Source organism: Quercus robur, chromosome 5 (genome assembly GCF_932294415.1).
Source record: "Quercus robur chromosome 5, dhQueRobu3.1, whole genome shotgun sequence".
Taxonomy (NCBI): Eukaryota; Viridiplantae; Streptophyta; class Magnoliopsida; order Fagales; family Fagaceae; genus Quercus; species Quercus robur.
In genome coordinates this window covers 42,799,433-42,818,620 of record NC_065538.1, presented here as the reverse complement: position 1 = coordinate 42,818,620, position 19,188 = coordinate 42,799,433, and the positions used below count along the sequence as shown (strand labels likewise).

General features: G+C 34.4%; 2 protein-coding genes across 3 annotated transcripts; one reads left to right on the top strand and one right to left on the bottom strand.

The window, feature by feature from the left end:
• The first annotated feature begins 19 nt into the window (after positions 1-19).
• Positions 20-8,297, top strand: LOC126726004 (mitochondrial arginine transporter BAC1). Of its 2 annotated transcripts, XM_050431086.1 has the most exons (9): positions 20-370; positions 2,136-2,225; positions 6,475-6,576; positions 6,730-6,834; positions 6,928-7,026; positions 7,096-7,284; positions 7,405-7,503; positions 7,666-7,796; positions 7,888-8,297. In XM_050431086.1, the coding sequence occupies exons 1-9, from the start codon at positions 278-280 to the stop codon at positions 7,949-7,951; spliced, it is 972 nt and encodes a 323-aa protein (XP_050287043.1). In that variant the 5' UTR covers positions 20-277; the 3' UTR covers positions 7,952-8,297. The 2 variants fall into 2 exon arrangements, with proteins under 2 accessions (XP_050287043.1, XP_050287044.1); XM_050431087.1 differs by having other exon boundaries at positions 21-370; positions 7,666-8,297.
• Positions 8,298-11,110: 2,813 nt separating this feature from the next.
• Positions 11,111-18,108, bottom strand: LOC126726003 (squamosa promoter-binding protein 1). Its single transcript, XM_050431085.1, has 2 exons — positions 17,489-18,108; positions 11,111-11,522 (listed from the first exon to the last, which is right to left on the bottom strand). Exons 1-2 carry the CDS (start codon positions 17,821-17,823, stop codon positions 11,405-11,407), a joined length of 453 nt encoding a protein of 150 aa, XP_050287042.1. The 5' UTR covers positions 17,824-18,108; the 3' UTR covers positions 11,111-11,404.
• Between the last annotated feature and the right edge of the window lie 1,080 nt (positions 18,109-19,188).

Below are 19,188 nucleotides of genomic sequence, written 5' to 3'. Positions count from 1 at the left end.
TAAAACTCTTTGAGAGAACCTAAGCTTAATGAAGTTAGTAGAACCACCTGAAATAAATCAAATTAGGCAATAGCCCATAATCCTTCTAAGAATCTCAGACGAACCCCTAAAAACCCACGTAATAAAAAACATAGTAGCATCAGAGGTGGAGAGAGAGATTTGTGTCGAGTGACATTGTGACATGGAATTCCATATAATAGTCCCAGTCAGTCCCATAGTTAGTGACTATTAGTAACTGAAAGTTTAGAGAGAGAGAGAGAGAGAGAGAGAGAGAGAGATGGCGGAGAGTTCCAGTTACAAGGAATATGTGGCAGGCTTAGTCGCCGGTGTGGCCACTGTCATCACGGGTCACCCTTTCGACACAGTTAAGGTAACTCTTATTATACAAATTATAAGCACATGTATGATGTATCTATTCAATCCCATGTTTCACTTTTAAAGATCCCATTGTTTTGTAATTTTAATGCATTTTTCTTTTCTGGGTGTCTAATTTTTCTGTAGAAGAAGTCGAATTGTGAGGAGTTTGAGTGAGTTTTGAGCCCAAGATTTTAATTTGGGAAAATCTTGTTTCTTTGTCTTTGTCTTTTTATTTTTATTTTTACAATTAATCAAACGAAAATTTAGATAGTGGAAGTTAACCTTACCTACAGATTGGATTCAGGATGGTATTAGTTTGTTTTGTGTTGGGTATGCACGTGTGAGTGAAGTTCCATGTTGAATAGTAACGACAAGAGTGAGTGGTTGATATAAACATAGTTGGGCCAAACGCATAGGCGTAAGCTTTTGGGTTAAGTGGTATGTCTATATGTTATATTAACTACTCAATTGGAGTACCCCGAAGTTGTTCTCTCCCCAAAAGTTTGAATTATATATCTTTTTAATTGCACATGTTAAAAAGGATCAGTTTGAAAATCTTGTTTCTTTGACTTTGTTTTATTTTGTTTACGATTAATTAAATGGAATTCAGGTGAACCATACCTATAGAGGTGGGAGTTAGGTTGGTATCAGTTTGATTATTTTTGCTTAATGTATTGTTAAAAATGAGCTGTTTAAAAATTGGAAGAAGCAAAAGTTGACAATGAATCTTCATGAACAAGGAATCCTCTCTAGAATATAGAAATGACATGGATTGCAGTTTTACCAATATATTATATGCTATGACAGTAATTCTGATTATGTTTATTCTACCCATATTAGGCAATTTCATGTATTGCTGTGAATTGCTGGAAACATAAAAGTTGGAAAATTTGAATACTACAGAATTCAAAGTGCTGTCACCCAAGCAAGTCCTAGCTACATTTCCACAATGCCCCAAAAGGGCTAGACAAGTTATGATTAGAGCTCCTTGTGGGGCTCAGCACATGCCTGCACAACACTCTTATATAATTCATCCAATCAAATTCACACAATTTGGGGTATCACATTAAGTTTTGTAATTAATAAGACAAGAGAGAGGAAGTCTATGTATGGATTTTGTATTCTATTAAGTGTCAAGAATTGAGCTTCCTGTAGCTTTATTAAAAGCTTTGGCAGTGCTTTGCTTCCCACTTCAAAGGGAGTTTTCATCCTGCATAGGAACTTGCAAAAACTAGAGTTACTACTTTTTTGTTTTTGGATAAGTGTGATAATAAGGGGTACTATACTACTCAAATGGACCACAAATATAAAGAGTTTGAATGCATGTATAAGGTGCGCAACGTGATTGCGAAGTAGTATAAATACAAAATTTCTTCATTGTCATGCAAACTATTAATTAAGACATCCTTTCTTCACCACAATGCATCAGAATCAGTAAATATTTTCCTGCTCAACAACATAATGGTATCCAGAAATACTTTTCTTCTTATGAAAAATTGGTCAAGTGAATATCATATAGCGGCATTCTTGTGATCTACATTTTGTTTCAGCTGTCTTTTGGACAATTTTACCACAGTCAGGTTTCACTCTTTTGGTAAAGTAAAAGTTTCCCTTTATATGATTATTGATGAAATCAGCACATTATGGGCCTTTCTTGAAAGATGATCATTTGGGACTTGAAAATGATTGAATTTATTTAATCTGTTTGTATAGGTTTTTTTTTGTTCCAATAAAATTGCGTTCTTAAGCTTCACTTGTTTGTGTAATTCACATATTAGGTGAAGCTGCAAAAGCACAATACTGAAGCACATGGGGTTACATACAGGAGTGGTTGGCATTGCACTACAAGAATACTGAAGACTGAAGGAGTATGGTTGTCGAATTTTTTCATTTTTGAGAGACAAGATTATCTCTTTTATTTTCTTTACCAATATTGAAGTATAATTTCATTAAATGGGGGGGGGGGATGAGGCTTCAGTACACAGGGAGTATACTATGGAGCTCTCAAACAAAGACAAAAATAAAGAAAAAAGAGTCAATAGAGAAACATGCTATCTAGAAAAGACAGCAAATCAGAACCACAGTCCAGGGAAGGAGAGAGAGCCTGGTTCCATGCATGTTAGGTGTCCATTAATTGTGATTTAAGCTGGGCTATAGAAGAATCTTTATTTTCAAAAACATGAGAATTCCTTTCTCTCCAAACAGTTCATATCAAATAAGAACCTATCCTTCTTAACTGGAAGCCCAGCCCAACATAGCAGTAAATCTGGGTGGCACCACCCAATTCCCACTCAGAAGACACCACATAAAACTCCATAGCTCTCTAGCCACCCAACAATGTAGAAATAATTGATTGATTGTCTCCCCATCCTACTTACACATGGCACACCAATCAGGAAGAACAATTCCCCATCACATTAAATTATCTGCTGTTATGAGCTTGCCTTTCACTATTACCCACATAAAGAAACCAACCTAGGGCTGAAATTTTGCTCTCCAAATAACTCGCTAGGGGAAGGAGGAATCCCCACTTATTTGCAAAGCACGGTCATAAGTGCCAACTTCAAATTTCCGAGCCTTAAACAAACTCCAAGTCATCCAATCCTCCTGATGTTGGAGTACAAATCATCCAAAAATGAATCCAAAGATTCTAATTCCCAATCATATGTAGCTCAAATAAAAATTGAGTATCAATGAAGGATACTGCCTGACATAGTCAAATAATCAGCCACCATTGCCTTTTTATCTCTAGTAATTTGAAAATTTTTCAGATAGCAATCCCTAAAAAACTCATCAGCCCATCAACAATCATGCCAAAAACTGAATTCTATCCCTGTTCCTACCTCATAGTTTACAAAATTTGTAAACGTGGCCCATCCCTTATATGTTTCCAAAGATTCACATCATAGGTCCCTCCCACAGGAGCTGTGCACCAACCATCCTGTGAAAGCCCATACTTAGTGGGAATTCTCACGCCATAGAAAATCTGTCTCCAATCCAAAACACTAAAGCCATTTCCCTAACAAGGTTTGATTGAAAACCATGAAACGTCTAATCCCTAAACCCCTGTCCTGAATAGATAACGTCATGAGTCCCAATTCACAAGGCGGAATTTAAACTCACCCGCCAAACCACCTCATAAGAAATCCCTCTAAAATTTTCTCCATACAGTAACCATGCTAACTAGGAGAGGGAACAAGGACATACAGTATGTAGTGAGATTTGAAAACGTACTTTTAGTTAGAGTAAGCCTTCCCCCTTTAGAGAGATTAATCTTTTTACATCATGCTAACCGCTTCTCCATTCATTCAAGAATGCCATCTCAAATAGGTATTGCTTTGAATTGAGCTCTTAGGGGCAAACCCAAATATTTCGAAAGTAAGGTCTGCATTTTACACCCAAGGATATCTGCTAGTGCTCCCATATTTGCAACCTCTCCCATCATTTTGGATTTACCCAGATTTATCTTCAACACTGAGTCTGCTTTGAAAAGAAAAAGAGTAAAGCGAAGATACCGCAATTTTTCTGGCCTTGCACAACACATAATGAGGGTATCATCTGTGAAAAGCGAGTGTAAAATCTTCATAACATAGGTGTTTGCCTTTATTGGAAACCTTGACAAGAAACCCCCTTCCTCCGCCCTGAAAAACATTCTACCTAGAGCTTCCATCACAAAAACAAAAAGGAGTGGAGGTAAAGGATCCCCATCATTGTAAACCCCTAGTGCTTGCAAAGAAGACACTTTGAGTCCCATTCACAAGCACCAAAAAATGGATTGTAGAAATACAAGGAAAAAATCTACTTCAACCCTCATTCACCAAAACCACATCTCAGTATATACAGTGGGAAGTCCCAATTCATATGATCATAAGCTTTTTTTAAGTCAAGTTTGTAGACCCCAGAAAGTCTTTCCCATAACCTACTCTTCAAGCAATTCTCTGCAGTCAAGATAAAGTCTAGGATTTATCTCCCATGAATAAAAGCATTTTGTGTACTAGATATCAACTCTCCCATTACATTCATCAAACTGTTTGCAAGGACCTTAGCTAGAATTTTGTACACACTTCCGATGAGACTGATGGGTCTAAAATCCTCGACATTCATGGCCCCTACTTTTTTTTGTAGGAATAAGGGCTATAAATGTAGCATGCCGACTTTTCTTAAAACCACCACTTGCTTGGAAGTATTTGAAAAAAAGTTAAAATTTCATCCTTCACCACACTCCAGCGAGCCTGGAAAAAAGCCATTGTATAGCCGTTCGGACGTAGTGCCTTGTCCCCATTCAGACTTGTAAGGGCCTGGAAAATCTAAACCTCTTTAGAGGTTGCTCTAATTGAGTAGCTGATGCTAGATCTAGAGCACTAAAAGGTGAGCCATCCAATTGCAGCCTCCAAGTAGTCGACTTTGTGTGTAGCCCATTATAGTCCTCTACTATTTTTACCCTAAGCCTCCCCTGATTGTCAGTTATATTCCCCTCCACTTGAAATTGATCAATATGATTGTATCGTCTATGTGAATTGGCAACTGATGAAAAACTTTAGTATTGCGGTCACCTTCCTTTATCCAATTGCTCGTGATTTTTGGTCTCTAACTAATTTCTTCCATCAGAATGACTTTTTCTAGCTCTGCCTTAGAAGAATGAGTAAATACACAACAATTTTTACCATAGTTGAATTGGTAGGTTTTTATGGTTTTTATTGGTTCTCATTTGGGCCTACCACTAACATGACTTTATCATTTACCATAAACAACTTGCCACCTTGGTAAATGTGAAATATTTTTGAAAATCTTTGTGTCTCTAGAGTTATTGTAGCAGAATCTCTAACACTTCTCTCCTTTGTTGATTGCAGTCTGCCCTCCATATGACTGACCTACTAATAACTTCCATAAACACCTCCTTATAACCACTTAAATAGATCTTGCTTTAGCAATTTAAGCTTCTTAACTAAAATAAAACAGGGGCCTCTTCGTTATCTTGCCTGGACAGATTTCTGGTCTCTTTGGATTGGGAGGAGCATTTTAGTAATGTTTATCGTCTATATTATTGTTTGATCATTCCCCTATTATTTTGGATGGAGTTGGTATTAGAAGAGGCAAGAAGGCTTTTAGATTCGAAAATTTGTGGACCTTGTTATCATGACAATAATGGTCCTTGCCTAGACAAAATTAGCCATGGTTATTATCATATGTGTAATTTAGGTTGATGAATGTGAGGTGATTTCTTTGGTGATCCATCAATTAGAGTCCAAAAAGAAGGTTAATTCAATCTTAAGTTTCCATTGCATAAAGGACCTTATTATCTTGAATGCCATTGTGTTTATATAAATATTTAACCTTATATTTGCTTTGTGATATTCAAACTTATATTTAAAACCGAATTATATAAGGATAATTCACAGATTTACTTTTGAGTACTCATTGTCCACCCCCCTCTGCCCTCTTCTCCCCAAAATTTTTTAATTTTTTCTGTCTGCGTAGTTGGTCAGGTTTCACCTATTCTAGCTGTAACCTGCCACCTTCTAAAGTTCAACTAGTAGTTTGGGTCTAACTGGCTGGTTGAACATCATAAGAATTTGCATCAAAGCCTTTGGGCAGCTAGGGGCATTTGTGTAATGTGATCTCTTGCATTATGTCGGGAAATCTGGAAGTTGAGTACTCATCTAGTCTTTAAATTGTCAACTCAATACTAACATTAAGGTAGTTGAGAGTGAAGTCATTTGCATTTAAGCATCTGCAACCTCTCTCTATATTATGAATCAATATCCAAGTCTTTGAACAATTATCTGTAGTTGTTTATGATAGTAACATCAAGAACAAATTAGTGGACTGGTTATGTTTTATGGTCTTAAATGTGATCTATATCACACAAAATTCTCTTTCCTTTCCAAGTTTATATAGCAATATTGCCTATAATAATGCATAAAACCCAACATTTTAGGCATCGTGCCATCGCCAACTTGTAAATTGTTCTGAAATGACAATGTAGGATGTCTTTGCCCCCATCCCCTGCCTTTATTTAGAGAAAGGAGAAAAGTGGGGGTGGGGGTGGTTGTATGATTTGAATTTTCCACATTTTTTTTCCTACTTGAGAAACTAAGTGAAGTTTGTCTCTGACAGTTTAGAGGACTTTATAGAGGGGCAACACCATCTTTTGTTGGGGTGGCTTTTGAGAGTTCTCTTCTTTTTGGTGTTTATTCCCAAACAAAGCAGTCACTGCAGGTTTGTCTTTAATTTAGTCGGCTGAAATTATATTATTTGTGAAACAGTCACTATTAACTGATTTTGTGGATATAGTTCTTCTGAACGGTCTTGCATCTTTTATATAATTACTGAACAATTGTTAAATTTTTCATTTTTTCTCTTATCATGAAGGGAGGTGTACAAAGTAGTTGCCCACAGCCCCAAGTGATTATTCCTTCTGCAGCTTTTGGGGGAGCTCTCATCAGTTTTGTGTTATGTCCATCAGAGCTGGTGAAGGTAAAGTGAATGGGAGGGTTTTTTTGTTGCAAGATTGTTTTCCATATTTGCTCTGTTGCTTCTGATGGTACCTTGTAACAATGAGCTTTTCAGTGTAGGATGCAAGTTCAAGGTGCTGACTCTTTGGTTCCAAAGTCAAGTAGATACAGTGGTCCCCTTGATTGTGCCCTTAAAACTGTAAAAACTGAAGGGGTGAGAAAATCATCTGCATTTAGCATCATTATGAATGTTTTGTTTTTAATCTGACATAACACCTTTCAGGTTACAGGCATTTTTCGTGGAGGTTTTACAACATTGCTAAGAGAATCTAGTGGCAATGCAGTCTTTTTTAGTATTTATGAGTATGTTCGTTATTACATGCATTCACAACTAAAAGCTGCTTCATCTGAAAACAGCCACTTGATTGACGCGGGAATTGGGATTTTGAGTGGTGGCCTTGGTGGTGTAGCTGTAAGCCTCTTGACAACTTCAGCATGTTTCTTATTAAAGTGTTATGTTTCACATATTTCAGTCTCTGATTCCACTAATTACCCATCATATTGTAAAAAACTTTTCCTGCCATTCTTTTAGTTTTGGTCTGCTGTTTTGCCCCTTGATGTGGCAAAAACCATAATACAGACTTCCCCAGATAAAAGCTCTTCAAGAAATCCGTTTCAAATCTTGAGCTCGGTAAGTCATCTCGATTGCCTCCATTTCATGACTGTCATTAATGGCAGCCTTCTTCTATTATATCTGTTTACGAAATGGAAGAAAAGTAGATGGAAAAGCATTTTCTTGTTCCTTTTTTGGGTTCTTAGAAGAGAGGGAAGCTGAATGGGTCTTCTGTTGTAGATTTACAGGAGGGCTGGACTTAAAGGATGCTATACAGGTCTGGGTCCCACCATTGTTCGGGCATTTCCGGCCAATGCAGCAGCAATTGTTACCTGGGAGCTAGCAATGAAACTTTTAGGGATCAAGCATGAGTGAGGATGATGATATGTTCAATACCAAATGCTTTAATTCTCTTCCCATTCCTATAACACATCCACTCATGGCTGCTTGGCAACATTTCAGATCCAAAATTCCTGAGAGGCTTGACCCTGGGACTGATGATATTGGATATAAAAGCTTCACTTGATTTTTTTGAAAGGGAGCTTCAGCATCATTTGATTTTTTAGTTGATTCTTTGTGTGGTTCGACTGACAAATGGGAACTGTTTGGAATTACTGAGATTTTTCTTGTCAGAGCCTCTTTTGCTTGGCCTTTTTTCTTTTAAAGATGTAGGATGGATTGCGAGATACTATTAGACCGGTTGAAGATGTGGCTCAAGCATGTTCAGTTTGAGTTAGGTGAGCTTGGTCATTGAAAAAAACATTCATGAGAGTGATTGTAACTTGTATTCCTGATTGGTGGGTTTTCTCTTTTTTTTTTGGAAGTGCTGGACAATCAGTACTAAGAAAATAAAAGTTTTATTTTATTTACTAGTGTGATGACCTCTCAAATTGAAAATTTCCAAATAATGCAGCAAAATATAGGTTGCAGCTAGCCTGTTTCTTGTGCTCTGGGATGGAGTGGTTTCTGGATTAGACTGATTATCCATTATATTTTGAACAAATAACCTGGTGATTGCAAAAAAGCTAGAAGCATTGAAACTTCATTTATTTTAGGGTGCCGTACCTGTGTTGTAGCCATGTCATAATGATATCGTACTAGTTGTTTCAAGTTATAATTTTTCAGAAATTGTTCGTGTTACCATATTATACCCGTAAGCGTATCCAGGCCCATACTCCCAAGCAAAAAAGTTGCTTGCTCCCTTCTTGTTGAGGGCCCAGTGATTGACAAATATATTTTTGTCCGTTCATATGATAAAATTTCCTTGTGACTATTATTATTTATTTATTTATTATTATTATTTTGAATGGCAAACCTGTAGCTTTTAAGTTATTTGAATACATTCCTATTTTTTATGATAGGAATTAAATTATGAATTGGTTGCCTGTCATTACTATCTAATGTCAGAAGATTATTAGTTGAGTGGCAGATCCATGCATCTTGAAGCATAGAAAAAAACATAAGGCAAAAATCCAAATTATACAATTGAAGTGTGGGTGAACTGTCATTTTTATATTTGAACTTTACCATTTATCATTTTAGTCCTTGAACTTTTGGCGTACTAGTTAAATTGGCATTTTCGTTTATAAAACTGTCATGAAGTCCAATAAAATTTTGGCACATTACATATTGTGATTGCTTTTTTATAGATGGAAAGTCACTTTCTAATTTTCTTTTCACCTCAACATTAAGGACGACACACATGCTGCATGTGTTTCGGTCATATCATTCATGACATTAAGACTAGTTTTCTTTGAATTCCTTCTCCTGCTATTCATTCAACCACTTGAAAAGGATTGGCAACAGAGCACCACATGTATTAGCCAAGGAAGCAAAGCTCTTGGGGCTAACTCAGATTTGGAAGGGTGTCACCCCCCCTCCCATCCAGCAGATTATTAGAGAGGATATGTTGTAGGCTTAAATGACTGTATTTTCTTGTTTCCCTTGCTCTGTTTTACCTCGTTTTCAAGTTGGAATGGTATTCTTCCAAGTTTCTCATCAAAAAAGAAAAGAAAAGAAACAACTATTATGCATGTGTTTTGGGTCACATGATGGACATGCAGTCAATTTCAGTTCAAATATAACCGAAGGAAGTCTAACAAAAGGGTTTAATGCATAATTTTAAATACCACAACTCCACAAGGGTTTTGTATCGTAATGGGTGTGTTTGATAATGATCAATACCACATGGGGGCATATTATCAAAACCCTTATTTGCAAAACACATAAAACAAGCTAAACACAATATTAAACATATAAATAAATAAATAAGAAATCTTAAGAAGAATATTTCAATATTAGCAAGCTTCCTACCTAGAGGAGTTCCCTAAACACTTCCACAAGAAGCTAAAAGATGTTTGGTTTGGGCATCACTCAAAATTTATATCCCATATCTCATAACTTAAACTCAATTTCATATCTCTCACTCTACTTTTTCCTTCACTCGAAAAAATATTTGTTTGATTTCATATCTTGGGTGCATATCTCATGTCTCAAACTCAAATTTGTGCATAAAGTGGTGGAGCCCATGTACTATGGGTGTAGAGTGAATCCGTGGTGTGAAAAAGTAAAGAGTAAAGAGAAGGGAGTAGTGGTCACACACTCCACTGAAGTAACAAGACACTGACGTGGGCCCCACTAAGTTTCATTTATTTGCCAAACTGTCATTCACTTTTAACTCAAAATTTGGAAATATCCAAAATTTGTTTTCAGTTTGAGTAACTCAAACTCAAAATGTTGAGTTTTGAGTTATATATGGAAACTTAACTCAAAAACTCATCCAAACAATCAAGTTTTCAGTGGGGCTCACATTTTTTGAGTTTTGAGGTTATGAAAACAGAGTTACAAAGTTATATAACTCAGTTTTCATCAATCCAAACACCTATCTAAAACTGAATTTTATGCCATCTACAATTTGTTTCTAGGCACACATGATAGAGATGTGCCATCCATGCTAACTTTAGAACAATGTCAGAAAAACTATTCCCTTTAAAACGATTAACAGTTTAATTTAGTTTGGTATTCTAATCAATTGGTTTTCTAGATATACAGAAAAGTCTTCACAACCTTGCTAAAATTCGATTGAAAACAACAACCAAAATACAATTTGTATTACATACGAAAAATTATTTTTTAATTATAAAATAATTAGATCTGCTCTAAATAAACAAGCTTGGGATTTGGGATCCCAAACCAGTTTATGGTCATGGGATCCTTTAATTTCTATCAAACAGATGAGATGATTTCTATATTCATGTATCTCTTTGAAAAAGAGATAAATCAAATCACATTAATTATATCCTTATTACAGCTGTCTGTTCTTTGAAGACAAATAATTGTGAATAGTTCAATGGGTTATAATTATAAAACCATGTTTTGGGATAAATTTAGGGAATCAAATTAGTGTCCAACAATCTACCTTAGGAAGAAGAACACACCTCTATTAGCATATTTTGGATGTGTTTGTAAAAAGGAGAGGTGACAAATATTTAACCTAAAAGGGACTAGAACAGCCATCAGACTTTACTTTTTACTTACGCAATCATTTAAGGCTTCCCATCTCTTGAGGGAAAACTTTCAAATCAAGCAAGTGGATCCCAAGTGGTGAGTGATCATTTTGTGACAAGAAATTCATTTAAAATGGAACAACTTTAGGGGGGAAAAACGTTAAAGGAAAGTCCATATATATGAGCAATGTAGACTTTTATATATATATAACAATGAGTCAAATACCACTTAGCCACAATTGGATGGTACATGCCAAAATGCTTTTAGGCATAATTATTTTAATGTTTTAGATAAATTAAAGAGCAATAGTGCATAATGAAAAGCCAATTAAGGATTGACAGAAGAGAGAGAGCATGCATCCGCGTAGATTTTTTTTTTTTGACCGATAGATCTTAAAATGATCGGAAGGAATTTTAAGGGAGAAATCTAAATTCTCCCACTTTGTAAGTCTTCCTCCAATTACTAATCCTTATCAATGCGAGCCTTCTCTATGAAATTCAGATGAGCTTTTCCGACGCCTCTCATTATGTCCAGCTAGACGTCTACGACAACTCCTTTTAGATTCATCAAACGCTGTTAGCTGATGGAACCTGTAAAGCACCATTTCAAATAAATGCTCGTGAAGAAAGAAATTGAGGAAAACGAACATAGTCCATTTTCTTTTTCTTCCTTATTAGGTATTTTTTTTCTAGATTTTCCTCTGTTTATTTATTATTTTATTGGTTAATTTCTTTTTCTCCCTTTAGTAATGAGTAACAGTTTAACACGAACTTCATGGGAAAAAAACTAAGAAGCAAACCTAGCTAGAGAAAGTAGGATGTCTAGTGGCCTATCTACGCTTTTTGTTTCTTGATAATTCGATAATTACAAATAAAAATATGAGATTTAAGGCCCGTTTGGTAAGAGATTTCTAGTAACATTGTTTGTATTTTTTGGAAATACTTGTAAATGAAAAAGTGTGTGAAAATACGTATATTGTTGTTTAAACACCGAAAACTGTTGTTTAAACAATGGTAACAAACAGACCCTTAAACTCTAGACTTCAATGTTGGAAATACTATGCCAGTTGAATTAACTTACAAGGCTCTTATATGTTCTAGGAAATAAGAAAAAGTACTACTTTCAAGTAATGTACTATAAAGTCTAAAGTCTGAATGCACTTACACAAGCACATCCAAAGACTAAAGACTTTACAAAGGGGACAGGGTTAGAAATTAAGAACTACAAGAGAAAAACCAAAAGAATGGATCCAATTCTACGATAGAAATCACATCAAATAGCATGTGCAAGCGTATCACTCAAGGTACTATAAGAACAATTAATCATGTCCTGATCATCCTAAAATTCACAAGGATTGCATCAACATGGCCTGATGGCCGTCCTATTCTCTTAACATTTGAAAGCACTCTCTTATTGTAGGAGTCATGGACTTCAAATGGGACTCTTGCTTACAAATTACAGAAGTTGAGAAGGCAAGGTAATAAGACTTAGTTCATAAGACAATTATCAACATTGACAGAAGATACGTTTTTAGTACCTGAATAGTGTTATGGGAAGAATTCTTCACTACTATATGAATCGTAGGAAGAAGATTTCTTCATCCCTATTCCAAAGTTCATTGTGCAAAACTATTCTATCATTTAGAAAACGGGAGAAGTAGATTTATTCAATTCTATTTGAAGGGAGTAGACTTATTCAATCCTATCAAAAGCTGAGAATGGAGATTTATTCTATCATTTGGCAATTAAGGAGGGAAGATCTGTCCATATTGATAAGAAAGAGGGTACAAGATTTATTCAGACATCAGGAATAACCAAAACCAAAGATTCATTATATATCGTGCTTCCTTTGTTTCAACCCAAAATATTTTCTTGTAAAAACGTGTTTAATTAGTTATATTTCTAAAATTGGTTTTAAAAAAATGTTTGTTGTTGTTCGGTTCAATGAGATAATTAGATCTACAAGAAATGCACAGTAGATTTTCCCTAGTGATCACACACAGTACTTAGAGTTGGCGCATGAAACTTTGTGTGTGTGTGTGTGTGTTTGTGTTTGACAGATAAAAAGAGAGAGCCTTTTTTTGAGGAAAAAAATTTCTAATTCAATATTTGCATTAAAAGTGAGTTTAAAACTTTCAATCTTACTCATTGATTTACTAGTGTATGGTTCAACAACTCTAACTATTACACTAGATCTGAATCTAGGAGAAGTGAGTTTTGTTTGTCAAAAAGAAAATCGTGTAGTGTAGAAAATATTTTGTTTATTTGTTGTTGACTCTACAAAATAAATTTTTATGACAAAGATTTTCAGCTATTCTAATTAAACACTATGCACAAAACATTTTACACCTTTTTTTGGATAATTCTGTGTTAGATTTTGGAAAGTATTTTCTATTTACAAAGATTAAAAAGTGTACCAAACCCTACAAATGCAAAAGAATAAGTCTAGTAATAAAATTACTTTAAGGAATTGTGAAAATTTTGTGTTCATAATAAAATTGAATGCAAAAATATCTTTTGAAAAATATTTTAGGTTAATAAAAAAGAAGCACATGAAAGTATGAGAGAACACATTTATACACTTCAATTTGGAATAGAGGAAGATTATACAAGATTAATCAATAGAAAGTTATAGCAAAAAAATTATTCATTTTGTTCTTTAATTTATAATTAAATTTTTTTTATAAGTAGTTGCAATAGGGGTGGGGGGGGGGGGGGATTAAATCTCTTTACACTAGAAGACTTATTGAGTTATAAGACTCTTAACATTAAAAAATTGAGAATTAAACAGAGAATATTTAAATTTCATAGCAATGCTACACGAAAAAATAGACTATTTCAAATTTTTATTTTTATTTTTTATTTTATTTATTTTTTATATTTATGGGATGACACTTTACACACCAAATGCATTGGGATGGGACTCAGGTTGTGTGTGACATGTGTTTTGATAAGACAATTCTCACATAAGTGACTATGAAAATTTTGCAAGATGACTTTGTAAGAAAAGTATCTGAAATAACTCGCATAATTCTCTATGAAAATTTTGTAAAATTATTTTGTAAGAAAAGTATATACCAACAATCATTTCAGATAAGAAAAACAAGCTTTTGCACTTGACACATAAGAGTCAGAACAACCTTTCCATTGACATTGGAGAAAATAGACATACTAAAACCGTTTTAAGGCCAAAATACTCCTTGCATAAACATTGATCAATATACTCATATTCACCTTAATTTTTCAACAATGAAATAAAAAATTATAGATGTGAAAATGTAATGTAAGCTATTGATATTATGGATGTGACAAATGCATGGTTTAACCTCTGTTGTTTTCCAAGTTTGATCTCAAATCAAGAATTTCAAGATTCGAGTTCAAAAAGAGCTTTTAGGGACTGCCCTAGCCCGACACCTAGTAAAAACCCTAGAGGCTCCCCTATATAAGAAGGCCTAGGGCTTTTAAGTTGCTTCACTTCTAAGTAGAGAGATAAAGACAATTTTTCAAACTCTCTATTCTGTTTCTCTAAAATGTATTGTCATTTTCTCATGAAAAACTTTCACCTCTACTACATTCTTAAGTCCCTTTTGTGTTTCTAATGCGTCTTTGGGTTCTAGTTAATTGTGGTCTAGGGTTCTTTAGGGAGTTATGCCTAGTTGAATTTGATATTAAGAAATTTGTGAGTCTTATATACTTGCATGGTTGACAAAAGACTTATTTAGATATGTGGATTGTGCGTAACTTACAAAAGGCTCTGTAGGAGTAAATAATTTCTCGAGATTAACAACTTGTTTGATAACAACTACCTTAATCGTGTCATTAAAAGTGATAAAGTTGCTACTAACTGGGATAAGAGAAATAAAACCACGATTCATGAATTTAACATAAGTTGTTTGTTGTTGGTAAAATTTTCTCACTTTCTTTGATATCTTTGAATTGGTTGGTTATATTTTTGTTTAATTTAGATTATATGATGCTAGTCATTAGTCATTACTAACTCGATTAGTTTTAATATTCTAGTTTATTTGCTTTTTTTTTTGGGGGAGTAAAATGTCTCAAAATCCCCTGAATTTTAGAGAATTGCTTTTATATCCCTTAAACTTTTATTTTAGCCAATTTAGTACATAAATTTTAGCATTGTAACAAATAGAGTACATCAACTTTGGTATTGTAACAAATAGATCCTTAAACTTCTATGTTATTGCCATTGACTTCTTCATTTTCAATTTTAAAAGAATTATTTGTGCAAAAAGTGGTTAAATTGGTGGGGGGAAAAAATGTAAAAGGAGTCTTATTGGTACAGTATCAAAGTTTATGTACTTTGCTAAAATAAAATTTTAGAGGTTTTAGTGCAACTACTCCAAAGTTGAGTAGGTATTAGGACATTTTCTCCCTTTTTTGGTCAAGTATAAATTTTTAAAACCTTATTTCTTATTCTAGATGCAACTTAGTCTTATACTTGTACTATTGACAAAAGGTCTATTCAAATATGTGGATTGTGCACCACTTGTGATTTGTGAAAGGCACATATTTGTTGTTGGTAAGGTTTCTCTCTCTTTGTTTGATATATTTGAATTTGATGGTCATATTTTTGTTTAAGTTTATATGATGGTAGTCATTACTAACTTGGTTTATTTTTCTGTTTATTTGCCTTATTTGCTTAGGTACAACTTCTAAAGTTCCATTCTGTTCTAGACATAATTTGTTTTTATACTTCATATGTGGGTTGTGCATAACTTGCGAATCGCACGTATTTCTTGTTAGGTAATTTTTCCATATCTTGATATCTTTGAATGTGTAGGTTTTATAAGTCTGATTATATATAATGATGATATGAAGTATTATATTGGTGAGAAATTTTTTAAAAGTTTATGTTTTTCTTGTAAAAAATTGAGCATTCGATAATTGAAAAGTTGATCTACGGGATCTCAAACGAATTGGCTTATTAAAAAACAATGCTTGTTCTTTGTAAGTTCTATTTTGAAGAAGGTGAAAGTTTTTTATGGAACTTTGCCTTGATCAAAAATGAAACTCCATTAATCAAATAAGGAGGATACAAAGTTATAGATGTCATCAACCCGAGGGGGGTGATGACATCTATAACTTTGTATAGCCTTTTCTTCACCATTGCCCCCCCTCATTTGCTAAAAGCTTTTTACTAGAGAAGAGAACCTCACATGCACAAGGTACGAGCTTGTGTATGCTAACCTAAGAGGCCGTATGTGAGTTTCAAAGCTGGCCAAACTTCTTTTCTGCTAATCTTGAATGATTGAATGATATTCTATTTTGATTATTTAATGTCCTATTTAAATTTCTTGTATAATTTAGAGAAACTCCATCTTTAATCCTTCTCTAAGTATATGAGCTATGAACACTGATGGAGTTGATCTTTGGATTGGGTAACGATGGATAACTAAAAACTTCCCGTTCTCATATCCTATCCTCTAGACCCACCTTAGTGATGATGGGTTAAACCTCTGCTTATGGGGTTAAGACTTAAGAGTAAGTATAGTACTTGGCCTATAAAATTGAGAGATGAGTTCTACTCCACCCTAATTCTTGAAACCAATTGAAATACTCTCAAATCCATTGTTAGGATGATCCTAATTTGTGTGACTTAATTACTATATACTCCAAGGATGAGTCCTCCCAGAACCAAATATTACATTTGGCTTCATCATATAAAATAACATTAGTTTTTAAAGAAAAAAAGGGTGAAATTTATAGCACCGAAAAATAATAATAATATGTTGGTTCAAATAAGTCTAACAATAATATGATGGTTCAAATAAGTCTAATAAAAGGTGAAATTTATAGCACCGAAATTTTGAGAGACATTCATCCAACAGACACAATAATAATATGATGGTTCAAATAAGTCTAATTTGTCGGATTTCAAATAGTACACTGTCAGAAAGCCTAAAGGCTAAAAGTTTTAGACCATGAAATCAATTCTATATATAGAAGGCCCACTAGGCATTATTAGATACGAACATTATTAAGCTGTACGGGTTTCAACAAAATAGTCAAGAACTAGGAGTTGAAATGGGGGTTCTTGGCGTAGTTCATTTTGAAGCTTTTGTCCATACTAATTGCATGGCTTTGAGCTCATCGATCCCTATCTTTTGAGTCCTACAAGTCATGTGTACTGCGTGGATATCTTTGGTTTAGAATAGACCTAGGGTTGGGTAGGAGAAAATGATACTAATTGTGTGTAATTGTTTAGGAAAAACAGTAGTACTTCTTGTTCTCGTGTAATTTGTTAAGGAAAGTTTCATCATGTGGCATTGGTAATTGGTATTAGGCTTACTAAAAATGCTCAAATGCTGTAATTTACTTTGCTTGATATAGACACATGCATCATGCTCATATGCCATGTTGTTTTTGATACACCGGAAGATCCATAATAAATAGTATATCCAGGGCTTAATTAATTAACTTCAATTATATCTTTTTGGTTAGAATACTATATGGCAAAACAAAATATAGAAAAAGAGAGAAATTCAACTTTTATATTGTAAAAAGAAAAAAAGAATAGGAAAACTAGGGTTTCTAACCTGCTACATTGTTGGCAAAACCTTTGCTGGATTCCGGCAACGCTGACTACCGGAGCCTTGGCATGAAAGTCACACACCTTGTGGCGGCGGTGATAGTGCTTGGCATCAGTCAGATCAACATTGCAATCCTCAGCCTGGCAAGTAGGCGGCGTTGACCCTCCTCCGCCACCGGAACCTTTCTTGGTAGAGGGAGAGGGAGTCATCATTCTCTTATTTCTCTCTTCCTCTCCAGATCCTAATTCAGTATTGGTATATTCATCATCATCCTCATCTTCATCCTCATCCTCCATCTTGTACTTGAAGCTCCTCTTCTCCTCAGCTTTGCTTGTTTCCATTTGCAAACACACAACAAGACAACTAAGGAGAAATATATGGGAGCTATAGGAGCTAGCAGATAGTCAAGAGGAAGAAGACTAATAACCTTGATGATAGACAGTTGAAAAAGGAGAAGAATTAACTGTGACTGTGAGGACCACAACCTCTATTTTTCCCCTTGTCGCATAAGAATAATAGTGAAAGATAGAAAGCAAAGATTAAGATTGGCTCTACCTTCCAAGACCACATTATTGATAGGTCTCGATAGTAGCACAAATAGTCTTACTTTATAGGCCTGCACTAGTAAAACTATTCCCTACGATATTTGTTAACCATATTTGTTATGGGTCCGGTTAATGTGTGTTTTAGAGCGTAGTCTTAAGGTACACATTAACCAAACCCATAAGCAAATATAATTGTTAAAAAAATTTACATAAACAAATAAGTTGAAAAAAAAAATATATATAAAACACCTCAAGAAAGAATATATTTTCATTAACTTAAAAGATAAGTTGGACAAGATAAAATTGTATATAAAAATAGAGGTATACAAAAAAGCGCTTTGATCGCATATGAACTGACCGCACGTGAACTGACCAAAACCAACCACTAAATGCAGCCACCTTCGGCTGCAGGTGCAAAATCGCATCATGTACACCTCTATTTGAAAGGAAAGTTAGAGCTTAAAAAATGTTTTTATGGCATCAAACTACTCTCCAGCACTTTCAAGTTTCTAGCAATTAATTGTGGCAGTTAGACCATCTACTTTTAGAGTACCCCAGCTTGTGTCTAATCCAATCATGCAGCAAGTGAACCTGCATCCAATACATGGACATATAGAAACCAAATTGTCATACAAATTGACTTATCTGTCATTTTGCTGAAGTCTACTGTCATCATCATCAATAAAAATGATAATGCAGTAGTACCACATACTTTCACATCTCTTTACTATAATTGTTTTAAGTAATAGATGGTAAGAAATTATTAAAAAAAATAATAAGATAATGGGGTAGTAACAAATAATTAATTATATAGTCTGCCGTACAAGACAATTATAACAAAATGTGGATAAAAATGTGGCAACGACATTATTGCAATGAAAAACAGTATGTGTGGTAATACATAAATATAAATATTTTTTCCTATGGCATGTGAAGCCAATTTTTTTCTCTCACCAGTTGTCGACAGTCCTTTTCCGATAGAGAAATGACGATTCCTGCATCGAATAAGAGTGTATTATTGATGAGTGGTGAAAGGTGAGTGTGGTTCTTATATATATATATATATATATATATATAAATATATGTATGGTCCAGTTGATTTAACAAGAGCTCAACCTATCCCGATTACACGCGTCTCATTACGTACAACTTTGTCTGCTA

Bases quoted from the DNA above. Each gene is read 5' to 3' on its own strand.
- LOC126726004 (XM_050431086.1), top strand. From the start codon at position 278: ATGGCGGAGAGTTCCAGTTACAAGGAATATGTGGCAGGCTTAGTCGCC. The intron at 2,226-6,474 runs GTATGGTTGTCG...TGTCTCTGACAG, and splicing joins GAATACTGAAGACTGAAGGA to TTTAGAGGACTTTATAGAGG. The intron at 7,027-7,095 runs GTGAGAAAATCA...AACACCTTTCAG, and splicing joins AAACTGTAAAAACTGAAGGG to GTTACAGGCATTTTTCGTGG.
- LOC126726003 (XM_050431085.1), bottom strand. From the start codon at position 17,823: ATGGAAACAAGCAAAGCTGAGGAGAAGAGGAGCTTCAAGTACAAGATG. The intron at 11,523-17,488 runs GTTAGAAACCCT...GGTGCTTTACAG, and splicing joins TTTTGCCAACAATGTAGCAG to GTTCCATCAGCTAACAGCGT.